The sequence below is a fragment of the Macaca fascicularis genome, chromosome 8, assembly GCF_037993035.2.
Source record: "Macaca fascicularis isolate 582-1 chromosome 8, T2T-MFA8v1.1".
Classification (NCBI taxonomy): Eukaryota; Metazoa; Chordata; class Mammalia; order Primates; family Cercopithecidae; genus Macaca; species Macaca fascicularis.
In genome coordinates this window covers 110,319,051-110,338,720 of record NC_088382.1, presented here as the reverse complement: position 1 = coordinate 110,338,720, position 19,670 = coordinate 110,319,051, and the positions used below count along the sequence as shown (strand labels likewise).

The 19,670-nt window shown below is 41.9% G+C and overlaps 1 protein-coding gene across 2 annotated transcripts; it reads left to right on the top strand.

The window, feature by feature from the left end:
* Nucleotides 1–930: 930 nt before the first annotated feature.
* Nucleotides 931–19,011, top strand: PABPC1 (poly(A) binding protein cytoplasmic 1). 2 transcript variants are annotated; one of them, XM_005563816.3, is made up of 15 exons: nt 931–1,628; nt 4,717–4,910; nt 5,109–5,224; nt 7,360–7,499; nt 9,751–9,845; nt 10,132–10,269; nt 10,462–10,557; nt 13,218–13,490; nt 13,727–13,817; nt 14,935–15,045; nt 15,127–15,281; nt 16,255–16,339; nt 16,882–17,012; nt 17,538–17,631; nt 18,563–19,011. In XM_005563816.3, exons 1-14 carry the CDS (start codon nt 1,436–1,438, stop codon nt 17,628–17,630), a joined length of 1,911 nt encoding a protein of 636 aa, XP_005563873.1. In that variant the 5' UTR covers nt 931–1,435; the 3' UTR covers nt 17,631; nt 18,563–19,011. The 2 variants fall into 2 exon arrangements, 1 of the variants encoding a protein (XP_005563873.1); XR_012416564.1 differs by lacking the exons at nt 14,935–15,045; nt 15,127–15,281 and having other exon boundaries at nt 18,563–18,627.
* The last annotated feature ends 659 nt before the right edge of the window (nt 19,012–19,670 follow it).

Genomic DNA, 19,670 nt, shown 5'->3' with positions numbered 1-19,670 from the left:
TTAAATCCACTTTGACCAACGACAATCTCCAGTGAAGACACGGAGGAGGATCGGGCTGGAAAAGCAGAGGACGAGGAACCTGAGGGGCCCTCCCCTCTCTCTCCCTCCCCCCACCCAACTCCCCGCCGGGAGCTTCGCGGGTTGGCGCCGGGGTCGGGCGCGCAGGACGGTTGCGGGTCCCGGAGCGGGCGGCCACGACCCCCGCAGCCAGTTGGGGTCAGCGAGCGCCGCGGCCGTTGGGGACTCCAGCTCCCAGCAGGCACCGCTTCTGCGGCCGACGCGCGTGGCGGCGGTGCCCGCTGGGACTCGTAGTGCGGTCCGGGTAGGAGAGAGCGGGGAGCCACCCCGGATCCATCTACGCACGTTTCGGAAACCGGGCCCGGAGGGGACCACGCCCGCTCACCCGTGCCCGGCGTCCCTCGGAGCTGGGGCGAGAGAAGCCGGGCCGGCCGCGGCGGGAAGAGGCCCCAAGCGGCCGCGCACGTGGGGGGTGGTTAGCGCGTAGGAACCCGGAAGCCCCTTGCACCGCCCACCGCCGCGGTGACGGGTTAACGCTCCTCCTGGTGGAGGCGGGGGAGGGCGGGGCGGAAGGCGGGGCCGCCTCAGCCGACACCCCCGAGGACCGCCCGCGTGCCGCCCTCCCCTCCCCCACGGACGCGACGCAGCGCGAGCTCCGCTTCCCCGGCCGCGGCGCCTGCGCAGAAGCCCCGCCCCTTCGCCCCAGCCCCACCCCCACAACGCAGCCTCCGCCGCCGCCACCTCTCCCTTCCTCTCTGCTCTTTCCTGCTGTTTTCTCTTCCCTCCTCCCCCTGGCCTCCGCGTCTCCTCCTCCTTCGGCGCTGACGCTCGCGTAGGGCCCTGGCGTCAGACGCGCGGGGGCGGGGCGAGTGCGGCGGGGGGTATAAGTACAGGGTGCAGGAGGCGGTGCTTCCCCTTCTCCCCGGCGGTTAGTGCTGAGAGTGCGGAGTGTGTGCTCCGGGCTCGGAACACACATTTATTATTAAAAAATCCAAAAAAAATCTAAAAAAATCTTTTAAAAAACCCCAAAAAAATTTACAAAAAATCCGCGTCTCCCCCGCCGGAGACTTTTATTTTTTTTTCTTCCTCTTTTATAAAATAACCCGGTGAAGCAGCCGAGACCGACCCGCCCGCCCGCGGCCCCGCAGCAGCTCCAAGAAGGAACCAAGAGACCGAGGCCTTCCCGCTGCCCGGACCCGACACCGCCACCCTCCCTCCCCGCCGGCAGCCGGCAGCCAGCGGCAGTGGATCGACCCCGTTCTGCGGCCGTTGAGTAGTTTTCAATTCCGGTTGATTTTTGTCCCTCTGCGCTTGCTCCCGCTCCCCTCCCCCCGGCTCCGGCCCCCAGCCCCGGCACTCGCTCTCCTCCTCTCACGGAAAGGTCGCGGCCTGTGGCCCTGCGGGCAGCCGTGCCGAGATGAACCCCAGCGCCCCCAGCTACCCCATGGCCTCGCTCTACGTGGGGGACCTCCACCCCGACGTGACCGAGGCGATGCTCTACGAGAAGTTCAGCCCGGCCGGGCCCATCCTCTCCATCCGGGTCTGCAGGGACATGATCACCCGCCGCTCCTTGGGCTACGCGTATGTGAACTTCCAGCAGCCGGCGGACGGTGAGCGCCGGGCTCCGCGGTCGGGCGGGCGGGCGGCCATGAGGCTCGGGCGGCGGCGGCGGGCGGGGTAGGCCGGCGGGCCCGGGGCGGGGGGCGGGAGGGCATGTCACCCCGCGACGGCCAGCGGGAAGGCGCCGGGGCCCCTGGAGTCACGTTCCCCGAACCGGCGGGGACTCGCGCTGCCGGCAGCCGCACGCCCGGCTACTTCCTCCTTTGCGACCATTTTCTCGGCCTCAGACGCTCTCAAACTTTAGGGTGATGACGCGCCGGGAGGGTGGGTAGATTCGGTTCCTCCGCCGCGCTCCCGCCGGTGGCCCCGGGATTCTGGGACGTTGAGCGCTGAGCTCCCTTCGTGGGTAAGAGGTGGAGGCGCTCCCACCACCCGGAGCTCCTGCCGGCGCCCCAGCCTGGGGAGGAAGTGCAGTTCGGTGCTCAAAAAATACCACGTGTTGAACCCTGTAACCTCGCAGGCCCGAGGCCTGCTCCTGCTCCTGGCCCAGTCGCCTGGGGGAGCCACCAGGCCTTAGAATAAAGTTCCTGTGGCGATGTGTGGTGTGGTGGTGGTCCTGAGGCTTGTGAGTCCACTCCCCAGAACTCATCAGTGACTGATGGATCTAGAAATGGAATTTAATGGAGACGTGCATTTGGGGGTTTCCCCTAGATCAAGCATTTCTTTAACATTAAAAGGGCAGAGTGGGAGGAGGGGTTGTGGGAGCCGACCACTTTGAAGGCCAGTTTTCTCAGGCAACTTAGACTGTGTTTAGTTAAATTTTACCTTAGATTCACAATACTGGTAGTTTCGAGTATATTATATGTTACCTTCTGAAATAGTTCTTGTCGTTTTGAGGGGCTTTTCTCTATAAAATAGTCACTTTTGGCTATAAAATATTACTTTAGTGTAATTCCAACTGGACCAGTCTTACCTGTAGCATGCAAGAACTTCAAGTTTCTCTTTTTTTTTTAAAAAGTGGCCCATGATACTTGTAAATCTTGGGAAATGACTGAGTACAAACCAACAGAGATTAAATTGAGCTTGAAATTTATGGGGGGGAAATGCAGCTAACTTTGTGCTTTTATTTGGAAGCTAAACAGTTAACAGAAATACAATTTTGTAAACAGATAATATCTATGATGGTCTGTTGAGTTGCTAGGATTTGTCTTTAGATCAATTGGCTTTGAGAAGTCAGCTTCATTCCATTTTACAGCCCAATTTTGCCTTTTTCCCCCCTACAGGCTGGCCACTTGAATATGTGTCAAATAATAGAAATAAGAATTCGTTTTTATTTTAGTAGAAAATGCCTTAAGGGTGGGATTTAAGCTTCTATTAACATTCATTCAGTAGAACTTAGGTTACTGATCAGCTCTTAACTGTCTAAAATTGATACTGATTTTGGAAGCGAGTATTGAGTGACACAGAGCCAGAAGTTGTAAAACTGCACTGCAGGTTTCCTGCCCTTTTGCTCTGTAAGCAGTAACTCCAAATGTCACTTCGTAACAGTTCTTGTCAACTTTAGGCAGGATGTATCAATGCGTGTCAGATGCGGGTAGATAACTTTGGGGCAGGTTATCACAACCTAAGAGTTGGTAGAGAAAAGACGGGAGTGAATTCTAGAGACCGTAAAATGGTAACTTGAAAGTGTTACTCTTTCTGAACTTGACGTTTTTAAATCCAAAAAACAGTTTTTACGTTTCTTGGGGTTCGAAGAGTTGAACTTCAGGTTGCCGTGGTTATAGTGTACAGTATATATTATCAGTCTGTACCAGTAAGACCAGTACCCTAACTACTGAAAAGAATATGGCAGTTTTCCATTTGTCTAGTTCTGTGTGTACAATTTGCCATCCAACTAATTCAGTGGAGTTCTTGTTCTTATTTTTTTAAAACCTTATTGCTACATTGATAGGCAGAATAGCTTCTGAAAGTGACCAGTTTTCAATTTCATAGGAAGAGGTGACTCATTGAAAAATAGCTCAAGCAAAGTCAGCTAAAAAAAAAAAAAACTAGGGAAGCTGAGTAGGTGTGGTCACTTGATAATGAGCTAACAGCTGATTATCACTATATTCTAGAAACTGGAACTTTCATTTATAAAAAAGGTGGCTGGAAAATTCGTCCTGTGAATAATTTTAAATTTACATTGGCATGGATTTTGTGGAAATTGTTTCAGGACTTAAAAGGGACTGTTTTTCCTCTCTTGGGGGACCAGTCTTTTCATTTAAGGATGTGTTATTTCATTTAGAGCCTTTAATGGTACAGGAATACATCCAATTCAATCCTTTATAGACCCTGAAATTAATTGTAGATTTTGAAATTTTCTAGCACTATTCAGAAATAACTAAATCAATTGTTAAGAAAATCAGCGATCTAAAGTGAAATTGATTTTATGTGTCAAGAAAGCGTTAATAGTGATTTCTGAATATTGCAGACCTGGTGTTTTTAAAATTCTGTGATTATGAAACCGAGTATGTCCAACTTCACATTAGCTTTTGAAAGCATGATTCAAATCTTGGTCTAGCCTTTCATTTTCTTAAATGGAAGTTGTGCCATGAATCACTGAAATCCTCCCTCCTCCCAATAATTAAGAAACTTTCATTTTTTAGGAAATGGACTGGTTTTCGTATAATATTGTCAGTCATTAGCAATGAAATGATCAATTTTAGCAAGTAGTTGGGAAGAAGTTAAACTATTGAAATCTGTAAACTACTTCCAGCTTGTAGATAAATCTATTGGGTAATGTCTTATACTATTAAATGGGTCATATGTGAAGGAATTTGGATTTTGTTAACTAGGGAAAAAAAGTGCTTCTAGATTTAATGGCAATTAAGGCAAGAGATTGCTTCAGGAATTCATTAATTATTAGCAATATGGCATCCTTTTATATGTGAGAAATTTCGGGGGCTTCTGGTATTTGTCTTTGCTTTATACAATTTAGGTCCTACACTAGTGTGTGATACTTGAAAAGGTCTAGCCATCTTGAAGCTTAAAGAGGAAGTGTTCAACTGTGAGACCATGTGTCCACCCACTCCACTCACCATAGTTTATGTAAAGTAGCCAGCAAAAATAATATTGACTCTGAAAATGTCTTTCCTGCAGCGGAGCGTGCTTTGGACACCATGAATTTTGATGTTATAAAGGGCAAACCAGTACGCATCATGTGGTCTCAGCGTGATCCATCACTTCGCAAAAGTGGAGTAGGCAACATATTCATTAAAAATCTGGACAAATCCATTGATAATAAAGCACTGTATGATACATTTTCTGCTTTTGGTAACATCCTTTCATGTAAGGTAAGCCAAAAATGTCCGGTAAACATGTTTATATTGTTGAGCTACTTTTAGTTTAGTGCTTGAAATAGGAACTGTGCTGTAATGGATATCTTTATTTCACAAATATCCAGGTTAGATGGCTAACAGGTTGTTTCTCAACACTGAACAAATGTTAAATCAATAGCAAATAAAGAAAAATGGGTATACGTTTTTCCCTAGGTGGTTTGTGATGAAAATGGTTCCAAGGGCTATGGATTTGTACACTTTGAGACGCAGGAAGCAGCTGAACGAGCTATTGAAAAAATGAATGGAATGCTCCTAAATGATCGCAAAGTGTAAGTATAAATAACTAATCATATTATGAATCTTATTTTTAATAATTCCAAATCCATTCATTTTAAGTTAATATTTGTCAGGGAGAAGTTAGATACACGTAAGATAAAAGAATAAAAATAAAGATGAATAACAAGAAAATTGAATACAGTTGTACTGGAGTGAAAATAAGCTAATCTTGATTTTTATAATTGAATTTTTTACACAATAAGTATAACATACAAATAACAGGTTTAGTATAATTAACATTCATGCCAAAAGGAAAACAGAAGATAGGTAAACAGAAATATGAAGCTTTTTCAAAATCAGTGCATTAGTGAAAAATCAGGAATTCAGACCTAATATTCATAATTCTTGAGGTACTGGTTAAATTAGCCCATTTTATAGGTGAGGAAACTCAAAATAATTTGCTTTTAAGTACTGTAAAATGAGAGACATACATTACTCACAAGTCTGGCCGCGGTGGCTCATGCCTGTAATCCTAGCACTTTGGGAGGCTGAGGTGTGCCCATCACCTGAGGTTGGGAGTTTGAGACCAGCCTGATCAACATGGAGAAACCCCATCTCTACTAAAAATACAAAATTAGCCGGGCGTGGTGGCACATGCCTGTAATCCTAGTTACTCGGGAGGCTGAGGCAGGAGAATCACTTAAACCCAGGAGGTGGAGGTTGCAGTGAACTGAGATTGCGCCATAGCACTCCAGCCTGGGTGACAAGATTGAAACTCTGTCTAAAAAAAAAAATTAGTACTCACAAATGCCTGTCACCAGTGCTTTAGGAGGAAAAAAAAGCAAGCCCAACCCTGGCAGGATCCAGAAAAGAATGCTATATTGCTCTTTGGAGTAAAAGTGATAAAACTCTTTTGGAAATTTGTAGCTGTCCTATGAAGAAGTACACAAAGTGTCTTTCATAAAGTTTCAGCTTTACTGCAGTGTGCCTTTCTTCCCAGCCACTGGGAAGCTGAGGCAGGATGCTTGAGCCAAGACTGTAGTGTGCTGTGATTGTGCCTATGAACAGTTATTACACTCCAGCCAGGGCAAAATAACAAGACCTTGTCACTTAAAAAAGTTGCAGCTTTATTTACAAAGCAGAAAGTGATGCCCACAATGAAATACACTCCCTTTGAGAACATTTATGAAACTAACAGCATAGTGAAGACCAACCATATTTTGTGGGGAGATAAGGCAATTATTTTTATTTTACTTTTTATTCCAAAGCTAGGTTAGAGATAAGGAGATTTAGATGACTAGGGTTAGATTATGGAAGATGGTTTTTCCTTCTGCTTTGCTGTGTATTACAATATGCTATGACACACGTGCTACCTTTTCTTCTTCAGTGATACTTATTCTTTTTATTTTTATTTTTTTGAAACATGATCTTGCTCTCTTGCCCAGGCTGGAGTGCAGTGGTGCAACCTCTGCCTCCCGGGTTCTAGTGATTCTCGTACTTTAGCCTCCCAAGTAGCTGGGATTACAGGTGTACACCACCACACCCAACTAATTTTTGTATTTTTAGTAGAGACAGTTTCACCATGTTGGCCAGGCTGAACTTGAATTTCTGGGCTCCAGTGATTATGCCACCTTGGCCTCCCCAAGTGCTGGGATTACAGGTGTGAGCCACTGCCTAGCCCAGTGATCCTTGTTGTGAATTACTACTCTTACATTCAGGAAAAATTAAATTTTAGTGTCATTTTGTTGAAAATGCTGCAGTTATGTCAGGCTGTTGTATGTTAGAGTACAGGATTGGGAAGTTTAAATTTTTATTCTAGGAGATGGCAGAGAAAGCGCAACGGCCACTTTGAAATGACGATGAAAGCTTTTTAATTTGATAGAGGTCTTTTTATTGGCATGGTACACATGCACTTCCACTCATTTGTATTGATGGGAGTAATCCCTTTAACCCTGGGTTAGCTAGAGAAGTGTGTATTAAAAGTTTCCTTTTTTGTGATTGTAGTTAGAGGTTTATTCATGTATTTCATGGTGTCATATCTAAATTATGGCCCTATTTCTCTTTTGTAGAGTGCTCTTTATTAGGGATTCTGAATATTCTCAGTAACAATAACAAAACCAACCATCAGGCTTAATTAATTTGAACTTTATAAAATAGTATCTAATGTTATAGTCCTTGTATATCTTAGATTTGTTGGACGATTTAAGTCTCGTAAAGAACGAGAAGCTGAACTTGGAGCTAGGGCAAAAGAATTCACCAATGTTTACATCAAGAATTTTGGAGAAGACATGGATGATGAGCGCCTTAAGGATCTCTTTGGCAAGTTTGGTAATGTGTCTTAATTAAATTTTTACACACAAAGTTCTGAATTAGTGCTCAATGTTAATTTTAGCTATTACTTTATACTAAAAATGTCAATAAAATTAGACTTACGTGGTACTTTAAAATATTTGTGGTTATTAGAATTAAACTGCTGGCCATCTATTACCCATAAATAGAATTCTATCCAGGTTAAAGGTTAATAGCATTAGATTAGCACAGTAAGATATGACTAAGTAATTAGGACAGATTTTAAAATATTTTAAGAGGCTGGAGATATATATATGTGTGTGTGCACGTGTGTGTGATTAGAGATCCCGTGTCATCAGAAGTATACATTTGACACAGCCAGCTTACAGTGGAATGCAGTCTCATAGGACAATAAAGCTGGTCAGTTTAAGTAACATCATGTTTGAGCAGTTTAAAACAATGATTTTTCAGCAATGAAGCCAAAAATCCAGATTTTCCAGTGATTCCTTGGGATTTAAAATACTTATTTCCTGCATTTAAAAATAACTTCGTAAAACTTGAAATTAATGAAGCACAAACCAGCCTTAGTTTAGGTAGGGGTGTAACAGAAAATAACTTTTAAGCGTACACGTGCAGATGATTTGCTTGACCCTGCCCTTTGCACTTTTTGTTGAACTTAGAGGTGGCTTGCTTTTTTTAGTATGTCAAATAATAAAGAATTTGGAAATATAATACTAAATCTAGTACTTTTTTTTTTTTTGACTCTTGCTCTGTTACCCAGGCTGGAGAGCACAGTTGCGTGATCTTGGCTCACTGCAACCTCCACCTCCTAGCTTCAAGCAATTCTCCTATCTCCTCCTTGAGTAGCTGGGATTACAGGTGTGCGCCACCATGCCCAGCTAATTTTTGTACTTTTAGTAGAGTCGGGGTTTCACCATGATGGCCAGGCTGGTCTCTAACTCCTGACCTCAAGTGATCCCAGCCACCTCGGCCTCCCAAAGTGCTGGGATTACAGATGTGAGCCACTGCGCCTGGCCAGGAAATGTAATAGCTTATTGCCATGCTAGCATGTCACATTGAGCCCTCCACTAGAGCAAAAAACATACCATTTTGCACAAAGATAATATAAAATGTAGAAAGTGACATCATGTTTCACAGCTCAACCCCCAAATTGTCTTTAGCTACTGTCTTTTATATATTTCAACTATCGTGTTTCTTAATATCTTTTCATTAGAAGCTATTTGTAAAAGTTGATGTTGTTAACTACCTATCCTATGAGTAATGCTGCATAAGTTGACCACAAATATGTGAATATGTCGTATTTTCTTTGGCCTCAGGAGAGAGGCACATTCAGAAGAAAATCTGCCTTGGCCCATACATCTTCTAAATTTCTGTAATCAAATGTGATTTTTAACCTTTTCTGCCCCACTTGCTTGAGAGACCACCTGCCTCAGTTACTTATCTCTCCCACTTTAGAGGGAGTTAGGGGAAAACATGTCTTCAGAAATAAATGCTTCCTCCTCCAGGTAATTCACCTGTGTCTTTAAAAAAAATTTTTTTTTCCTGTCTTTCAAATTCCTAAATCACCTGTGTCTTACCAAAGAGTCCAACCATGTATTCCCTCCACTCCCTATTGAAAGTCAGGTAGGCCAAGGCTTAAAAAATACTTGTGTCTTAATTGATACAAAGAAAATCAAATTGGTCTGGCACAGTGGCTCATGCCTGTAACCCTAGCGTTTGGGGAGGTCAAGGAAGGAAGATCACTTGAAGCCACAAGTTTGAGACTAGCCTGGGCAACATGGCAAGACCCTATCTCTACAAAAAGTAAGTTAGCCAAGCATGGTGGTATGTGGGCCAGTAGTTCCAGCTACTCGGTAAGTTGAGGCAGGAGGATCACTTGAGCCCAGGAGTTGAGGTTAAAGTGAGCTTATTCATTGTGCCACTACACTCCAGCCTGGGCGATGGAATGAGATACTATATAGAAAAGGGAAGGCTTCAAATTATTGGGTAAAAAACGCAACTCTGTTTTGTGCTAGAGCTGAGAATGAAACTTTTTACAGCCATTTAAAGTAAACCTCCTTAAATGGAAGGAGGAATCCTTCAGGGGAGGGAAGGTATTTACCTTCTTAATAATAAAGGGTCTTTCAAGGTGGGAGGGAGGAGTCAATTTATGGAGTTTTGAAATTTTATCTCATTTTTTTCGTGGCTTTGTCTTTGCATATTGAAATTTGAAATGTATAACATGAATATTGTATGGAATATTTTTGATTTATTTAAGAAAATTTTTTAGGGCCTGCCTTAAGTGTGAAAGTAATGACTGATGAAAGTGGAAAATCCAAAGGATTTGGATTTGTAAGCTTTGAAAGGCATGAAGATGCACAGAAAGTAAGTGGTCTGTATTCAGCAGGAAGAAGGGGGTGCAAAGTTGAGTTGCTCTTGTGTTGAAGTTTATGTGCATACTAATAGCTATTTTACATGTTCTTATATTTTCAGTTATTTGCATTTTATGCATTAGCTTTGAGAGTATAAATTGGTAACCTATGTTGTCCCAAAACCTTGAGATTTTGGGATGGGTTTGTCTTTAGCTTTTGTGACTTAACAAATTCGTCTTAACTGTTAAGGAAATGAACTATAAGTTGAAAGTTTTGTGATTTTTTTTTTTTTTTGGAAGGCTGTGGATGAGATGAATGGAAAGGAGCTCAATGGAAAACAAATTTACGTTGGTCGAGCTCAGAAAAAGGTGGAACGGCAGACGGAACTTAAGCGCAAATTTGAACAGATGAAGCAAGATAGGATCACCAGATACCAGGTTCATTTTTAATTGAACAAGCAAAATAAGACAGGGATGAGGAAACCTATTTTACGTTGATTTCAGTTACTCCCAGGTAACTGGAGGGTTTGAGAGGGGAATAGGAGAAGAAACATGGGATAAAATAATAGGAGATGTAATTAGGTACCACCATGGTTTTCTTTTTCTATAGTTTTCTTTTCTTCTTTTTAGGGTGTTAATCTTTATGTGAAAAATCTTGATGATGGTATTGATGATGAACGTCTCCGGAAAGAGTTTTCTCCATTTGGTACAATCACTAGTGCAAAGGTAAGAAAACATATGGTGCAGTTTTTTTGAGGTTTGATAAAAATTCATACATGTAGATATATGTATATAAATTTTGCATTAATTATAGCCATTAGAGAGGTGTTTGCTTCATTACTTCTAAAACTTATATTCACATTTGAAGTAGTTGTCGTAGCCTAAGGGTTAACTTATAAATGGCAAGTGCTGAACTCTTTGCTAAGGAAGACTGATAATCCTCACATGATATGCAGTATTCCAACAATTAGTCATTTTACTAAAGCAATTTATTAGGGACTTATAATTGTTAGTATAGTTCTGATCTGTTTGTTCATGTCTACAATTCATTCTGGGTAGTCAAGCCCCAATTCCTTCCCCTGCCCCCTAGCAGTAAGAAAAGAGATCATATTTTTTTTACTTGAAATGAGAGATTAAGAAACACAACAGTAGTATTCTAGTACAGATTCTGAAATCTTGATTTAAGAAGTTTTCTTCTAGATGTTTTTGTCTAGTGTCCGTGGGCCAAGAGTCCCTCTATATGCAAAGTTTTGTGCATATGTAATTTTGCTGGGGTTGGGGAAGAGTGCATAGAAAAAATTACAACTCAACTGAACTGGAATGATGCTGTGGCTGATCTTTCTAGTCAGCTTTTCCTGGCAAGCCCGAGGAAGCTTCTGTGAGAGTGAGGAAATGTTAGGGGAAAGGTGTGTGAATACAAGTAAGATGGAAGTCCTATGGTTGTCTTGTGTTTCAGATTATGCTTTTTATGTAAGAGTACTTAGAGTATGATAGAATTTATTCCTGAATGTTTTTGTCTTCAGTGTGTTCCCTGGATGTTGTTTAAATTGAGTGTTGTGCATCAGCATATTTTGAATGTATGAAGCATGCATGTTTTTCTGTTTCTTGAGACAGGATCTTACTATGTTGCCCAGGTTGGAGTGCAGGGGCATGGCACAGTCACAGCTCACTGCAGCCTCAGCCTTTCCTGGGCTTATGCCAAGCTTGTCCAGCCTGCTGCTTGCAGGCCACATGCGGCCCAAGAGTGCTTTTAATGTGGCACAACGCAAATGCTTAAACTTAGGAGGGTTTATTTTTTATTTTTTATTTTTTTGCCTTTTTTAAAGATGAGTCTCACTCTCGCCTGAGCTGGAGTGCAGTGGTGCAATCTCGGCTCACTGCAGCCTCCGCCTCCCGGGTTCAAGTGATTCTCCTACCTCGGCCTCCCGAGAAGCTGGGATTACAGGCGTGCGTACGCTCAGCTAATTTTTGGCATTTTGAGTAGAGATGGGATTTCACCGTGTTGGGCAAGCTGGTCTTCAACTCCTGACCTCAGGTGATCTCCTAAAGTGTTGGGCAGGCGCGAGCCACCGTGCCTGGCTGATTGTCTTTTTACTGATTGAGGGAACATTTGTTTTATTATTTTTTTGAGACGGTGTTTTGCTCTTTCACCCAGACTGGAGTGAAGTGGCACGATCTCAGCTCGCTGCAACCTCCACCCCCTGGGTTCAGGCAGTTTTCCTGCCTCAGCTTCCTGAGTAGCTGGGATTATATGCACCTGCCACCACGCCTGGCTCATTTTTGTATTTTTAGTAAGGATGGGGTTTCTCCATGTTGGCCAGGCTGGTCTTGAACTCCTGACATCAGGTGATCCACCCGCCTCGGCCTCCCAAAGTGCTAGGATTACAGGCATGAGCCACCACGCCCGGCCGAACATTTGTTTTATATTGGAAATATTTTCTTCGGATTTTCCACTTTATGGACTTCAGTTGTGTGTGTGTGTGTGTGTGTGTGTGTGTGTGATCTTAGAAAGGCTTTCTATTTCTACATTTTACATTCAGATTCAGAATCTACCTGGCATTTAAGATTTTTCAATGTAATGTGAATAAGAGTTCTACATTTTTTCATTTGTCCCAGTGTATCATATATTGAGTAGCCCAAAGTCCTTTTTCCCCAGTACTTTAAAATGTTAACTTTTAACACAATGAATTCCCATAATTGCTTGGGTATATTTCTGAACTCTTATTTTATTACCATTTGTTCCTGTGCCACTCGCATACTGTTAATTTAGTTTTATAGCACGTGTATATATGTTGCTGGCCTAGCGAGTGGTTCTTTGCAAGTCTTCATTTCTCATTTAAAAGGTCTTTGCAATCAATTTTAGAGGAACCTTCCTCTTGAGTGTTCTTTGTAGTGTAATATTTATGGATCCTCTGCTCTTGAATGTGAAAACTTTAAGATGTGGGTATTGTAAGATGCAACTACTTTTTTTCTCAAAGGCATAGTAAAGCATCTTGTCAGCTTGAATTGTTAGAGTAGTCACAATTTAATTGGGAAATGCTTCCAGTGGTGCCCAAAAGCCCATTTAGTAGACCTGGGATGTATTTATTTAGATAATTTTAATATTGAAAATACAATCAAATTTAGTATCTAAAATCTTTAAAAGTTTCTGTGCGGCCTTCACTTCTGTCAGTTCTTTGGCTTGACTAGGGCAGTGCATGTGTGTAGTTTGCCCTTAGTAACTTGGGTATTAAGGAAAAATTGTGAACTCAATGGGTGAATACAAGATTAAGCATTAATATGGTTTAGTTATTTGATTCGGTGATTTATCATTGTCTAAATTGTAATACTGTTTTTATGTGCCTCATTCTACCATTGCATTAACTTTTTTTTTTTCCTTTTAATAGGTTATGATGGAGGGTGGTCGCAGCAAAGGGTTTGGTTTTGTATGTTTCTCCTCCCCAGAAGAAGCCACTAAAGCAGTTACAGAAATGAACGGTAGAATTGTGGCCACAAAGCCATTGTATGTAGCTTTAGCTCAGCGCAAAGAAGAGCGCCAGGCTCACCTCACTAACCAGTATATGCAGAGAATGGCAAGTGTACGAGCTGTGCCCAACCCTGTAATCAACCCCTACCAGCCAGCACCTCCTTCAGGTTACTTCATGGCAGCTATCCCACAGGTAGGTTTTAGGAGGCAACCAGAACCATGAAGGTTTTCATATTTGGTCATTTCTAGTGTTTTTTATGCCCCATGCCCCCCAAATGTGAAACATTAAGAAAGGTGAATTATGATTGAGTTGGAAAAAATGCCTGAGTGTGAAGGCCTGGTAAATGTTTTGAAAAAGTACGTATAATTTATTGCATTATTTGCTTTTTTCTTCAACTGATAAACTCATGTGCTTTTTTTTCCCTGCAGACTCAGAACCGTGCTGCATACTATCCTCCTAGCCAAATTGCTCAACTAAGACCAAGTCCTCGCTGGACTGCTCAGGGTGCCAGACCTCATCGTAAGTATTTTTTCTTTTAATTAAGGTTGGGGATTGAGTTTAAAAATACGCATTGGGTAAAACAGCTCTTCTATATCAATGTTAGGTTAACTATTGCATTTCACGTAATTTGTGGTTATGGATGTTCATTTTTATAGCATTTAAAAACAGTGCTAAGATAGTAATGTCTACAGTGGTTTGATTTCCTTTTATAAGAGTTTTGGGAATAGGTACAGCTCTTCTTTCTTTCTTTCTTTCTTTCTTTCTTTTTGAGACAGAGTCTCGCTCTGTTGCCCCAGGCTGGAGTGCAGTGGCTCAATTTCGGCTCACTGCAACCTCCACCTCCCAGGTTCAAGCGATTCTCCCTGCCTCAGCCTCTGGAGTAGCTGGGATTACAGGTGCCCGCCACCACACCCAGCTAACTTAATGCATTATTAGTAGAGACGGGGTTTCACCATGTTGGCCAGGTTCGTCTCGAGCTCCTGATCTTAGGTCATCCGCCCACCTCAGCCTCCTAAAGTGTTCAGAGTACAGGTGTGAGCTGTGGTACCCAGCCAGTTTTGTATTTTGTTAGGCCACAGTTTTAAAGGTCTCGTTCCATTTAATCATGTATGAGAATCAGAGTCGTGGCATTTTAAGTCTTGTCCTGTGGAACAGTACGTTATATTCCAAGAGCACTTAGAGTTTATTTTTTTAGACAGAGTCTCACTCTGTCTTCCAGACTGGAGTGCAGTGGCATGATCTTGGTTTACTGCAGCTTTCATCTCCCGAGTTCAAGTGATCCTCCGGCCTCAGCCTCCCAAGTAGCTGGGACTACAGGCACACACCACCACACCCAGCTAATTTTTTAAATTTTTTGTAGAGACGGGATTTTGCCCTGTTGGCCCGGCTGGGAGCACTTAGAATTTTACCATGATTTTGTTCCAGGTATATTTATAAGTACTCATCCTGTATGAATTAATGTTTTTACTTACTGATGCTCTTGAGTCTGGGAAAATGGCAGATGTAAGACTCAGCTTTAAAAAGCTTTGTCACTTTTTAGTCTTTTATGCAAACCTCAGATCGAAGAAAAAAGCATGAACACTTTTCAGTCAGTAAATTTTCCCAGTTAATGTATATTCAAATCTTTAAAATGCAGCATTCCAAAATATGCCCGGTGCTATCCGCCCAGCTGCTCCTAGACCACCATTTAGTACTATGAGACCAGCTTCTTCACAGGTTCCACGAGTCATGTCAACACAGCGTGTTGGTGAGTCTTAATCCTTCCTTTAAAAATTGATCACCAATTTGAAAGAGCAAGATAAAAATACAAAACGTTCTTATTTTTTAGCTAACACATCAACACAGACAATGGGTCCACGTCCTGCAGCTGCAGCTGCTGCAGCTACTCCTGCTGTCCGCACCGTTCCACAGTATAAATATGCTGCAGGAGTTCGCAATCCTCAGCAACATCTTAATGCACAGCCACAAGTTACAATGCAACAGGTATGGATTTAATGATTTCTTAATAAAAATCACATTTCTTGGGTGAAGTCAAAGGTGTGAAGACAGCTGGGTACAGTGGCTCACACCTGTAACCCCAGCACTTTGGGAGGCTGAGGCAGGCAGACTGCTTGAGACCAGGAGTTTGGGACCAACCAGCCTGGGCAACATAGCAGGACCCTGTCTCCACAAAGAAAACTAGCTGGATGTGGTGGCACATGCCTGTAGTCCCAGCTACTAGGAAGGCTGAGGCAGGAGGATTGCTTGAGCCCAGGAGTTTGAGGCTGCAGCAAGCTGTAATCCCTGCTGGGTGACAGCAAGACTCTGTCTCAAAAGAAAAAATGTGAAGACACCTGCATGATAGATTTTTGAGAGCTTAGCCTATCTGGATCATCCTGCTAATATGATAGTACGTAAGATGTCTTATGCTTCAGGAATTGGTGAAGCAGCCAGAAATTCACATCCTAAATCACCATGCCTGGTCTAAAACAACTATTATAAGTAGCTATGGGCCGGGCGTGGTGGCTCACACCTATATGTAATCCCAGCACTTTAGGAGGCTGAGGCGGGTGGATCACTTGAGGTCAGGAGTTTGAGACCAGCCTGGCCAACAGGGTGAAACCCCAGCTCTAAAAATACAAAGATTAACTAGGCGTGGTGTGGCACATGCCTGTAATCCCAGCTACTGGGGAGGCTGAGGTAGGAAAGTTGCTTGAATCCGGGAGGCGGAGGTTGCAGTGCGCCAAGATTGCGCCATTGCACTCCAGCCTGGGCGAAAAAGCGAGACTCCATCTCAAAAAAATATATATATATCTATGGTATATGATATATAATAACTACTTTAGCCTCTGATTCACTGACTCAACTTCTCCACCTCATGTTTCGACGGAAGTCTACCACTTCAGCAGATGTCCATTGATGACTGTATTTGCCTTTTTTTCTGTGCTTTAAACTTAAGTTCTTATTTTCTGTCTAGCCTGCTGTTCATGTACAAGGTCAGGAACCTTTGACTGCTTCCATGTTGGCATCTGCCCCTCCTCAAGAGCAAAAGCAAATGTTGGGTGAGTACTTTCGTCTCACCTTGCCAGTTTAAAGAGACTAGAAAATATAGGAATCACTTAGGAACCATTTGTACCTAAAATTGACAACTAGGGCAGTGGAATTGATCTGAATTGGCATGAATGATTATGATACACAGTTGGTCTGCCTAATTAAAACCACTGGAAAGCCAGTAAGAAAATGTATTGTTAGTAATAAATAGGGTAGTAGGGCATTAGTCACTGTGGGCCCTCACTACATTTTTGAGATAAGGAATTTGGAAGCAAATGAGAAGAAAATTTGTGACTTTGCCTGAACACCGATTTGACAATCTAATGGTAACATTGCTTAATTGGCAAGCCGATAATGTCAAGAGTTAATTGCCTCGTGGCTGATTTTCTTAACTCTGTTGTTCCCATGAAGACATAATGAAATTGTGGATTATGGTTTATTATATACGTAAGACAGAAGTATGGTTCTTAAACCCCAGTTTAATGTGGTAATTCAATGCAGTTAAAAACTTTTTTTTTTATTGAAGGGAGTTTTTGAATGTTTCTGTTCCTAGGTGAACGGCTGTTTCCTCTTATTCAAGCCATGCACCCTACTCTTGCTGGTAAAATCACTGGCATGTTGTTGGAGATTGATAATTCAGAACTTCTTCATATGCTCGAGTCTCCTGAGTCACTCCGTTCTAAGGTGATTTAAATTTATTTACCATGTTGCCTCTTTACACAGTTATTACATGGCTTTTTATGGGGACTTAATTGTACAGAACACTTACATCATGTTATATATAAGCCATGTACAATTGTAAAGTCTGCATAATAACCTGTGGTGCTATTATCCCCATTTTATAGATAGGGAAACTGAAACAGGCTGAGTAATTTGCCAAATGCCTACACAGCTCTTAAGTGGCAGAACCTGGCTTCAAATCCCATCAGCTCCAACAGTCATACTCTCAACTGCTGCTGCTTTCTCTAGTGGAGACAGAAATATTTTTCAAGCATGGGGAGGACAAGGAAAGAGAAGTGCAAGGGGGCGATTCATAATTCTAGAATAATGGTGTAATGGAACTCAAAATTGAATGTATATAGTTTAACATAACAATTTATACTTTCATCTGAGGGAAGAAACTTACCTTTGTTGGGAATTGGTATGTTACCAATATGAAACTCTTCATTTCCTTTCCTGAACCAGTTTATCTGTTTGCACCTTTCTTAGGTTGATGAAGCTGTAGCTGTACTACAAGCCCACCAAGCTAAAGAGGCTGCCCAGAAAGCAGTTAACAGTGCCACCGGTGTTCCAACTGTTTAAAGTGAGCTTTTCCCTCTGGTTTATTGTTTTAAGCTTATTTTCTTCATCTTTTATTAAGTTTGTTGAGCATATTTTTGAAATGTACGTAGTAAAAGATCATTTTACAGGTCATTTAAATGTATTGCTAATTTTTCAAGGAAAAGTAGAACTAACTATAGAGGAATTAAAGGAATTTTAGCTGTTAACTGTTGGATTCTTAAAATCCCAGCACTTTCAGGTTTTTTTTTTTTTTTTTTTTTGAAATGGAGTTTCGCTCTGTCACCCAGGCTGGAGTGCAGCGGCGCGATCTCGGCTCACTGCAACCTCTGCCTCCTAGGTTCAAGCAATTCTCCTGCCTCAGCCTCCCAAGCAGCTGAGATTATAGGCCCATGCCACCATGCCCAGCTAAGTTTTGTATTTTTACTAGACTCGGGGTTTTGCCGTGTTGGCCAGGCTGGTCTGAAACGTCTGACCTCAAGTGATCTTCCCATCTCTGCCTCCCAAAGTCTTGAGATTACAAGGCGTGAGCCACTGCGCCCTGCCAGATTTTGTATAGTAAAATATATTAAATGGCCTGTCACAGGTTGGCTTTCATGGTTACACCTTTCCTTTTCGGGTGATGTCCTTGGGTTTCTACTGCTGTCTTTCATTACTCCCAAGAAATTGAGTAGTGCAGCCAGGATCAGGACCAGGGATTGGTAAATCTTTTTTGTAAAGGGCCAGATAGGAAATATTTTGGGCTTTGAGGACCATGTTATCTCTGAAATGATCTTGTTCCAATGTTAACATGTCACGACAACCGTATACAGTATATATACAAATGAACAGTTATGGCTGTGTTCCAATAAAACTATAGATAAAAACAGGCAGCTACATTGGATTTGGCTAGGGGCTTTAATTTGCTACTGACAAGTGATAGTCCTGGTCTTAATTTATTTTTTTAACATTTACAGATTGATCAGGGACCACGAAAAGAAACTTGTGCTTCACCGAAGAAAAATATCTAAACATCGAAAAACTTAAATATTATGGAAAAAAAACATTGCAAAATATAAAATAAATAAAAAAAGGAAAGGAAACTTTGAACCTTATGTACCGAGCAAATGCCAGGTCTAGCAAACATAATGCTAGTCCTAGATTACTTATTGATTTAAAAACAAAAAAAAAAAACACAAAAAAATAGTAAAATATAAAAACAAATTAATGTTTTATAGACCCTGGGAAAAAGAATTTTCAGCAAAGTACAAAAATTTAAAGCATTCCTTTCTTTAATTTTGTAATTCTTTACTGTGGAATAGCTCAAAATGTCAGTTCTGTTTTAAATAACAGAATTGATAACTGAGCAAGGAAACGTAATTTGGATTATAAAATTCTTGCTTTAATAAAAATTCCTTAAACAGTGCACGGTTTTGCTTTTTTTCAAAGTCTTTATAATTGCCATGCATAAATAGGTAATATCTTAATGGTGCTGAGCTGACATAAGAATCTTTGAAAAATGTACTGTTAAGTTCAAGGGGTCTATTGGTTTTATGTAAAAGGCACAAGACAATTCCTGTAGTGCATTTTATGAGTTAAGGTTTCCATATGGATTATGATCTTAATATTTCATGTACAAGACTGACACCCATCAGCTTTTGAAGATAAACCAGTTTATGGGTTTTTTTTTTGTTTGCGGGTAGAGGTGGGGTCTTCCTATTTTGTCCAGGCTGGTCTTGAATTCTGGGCTCAAGGTATCCTCCTGCATGAGCCACCATGCCTGGCCTGGCCAGTTTATGATTATATTGAGGTTTCTAGGCTATGAGATTATTAGCTTAAACTCTTACATCATGTAAAACAATGACAGCTACTCTTGAAGAGGATGTAGATAAGATAAGCTTTGGTATGATTTTAATATTAAAGTGTTAAAAGTTATGATTTGTTTTAAACCTTATTTTTGTAAGGTCTTTAATTTGGTAGTTCATGATTGTGACTTAATTTTAGTGTAATACCCCAAGTACTTGTTAAAGGTGAAGATATGGGGTTCTTTTAGGAGGATGGATTTACAAGATCTAGCCTGGGGTA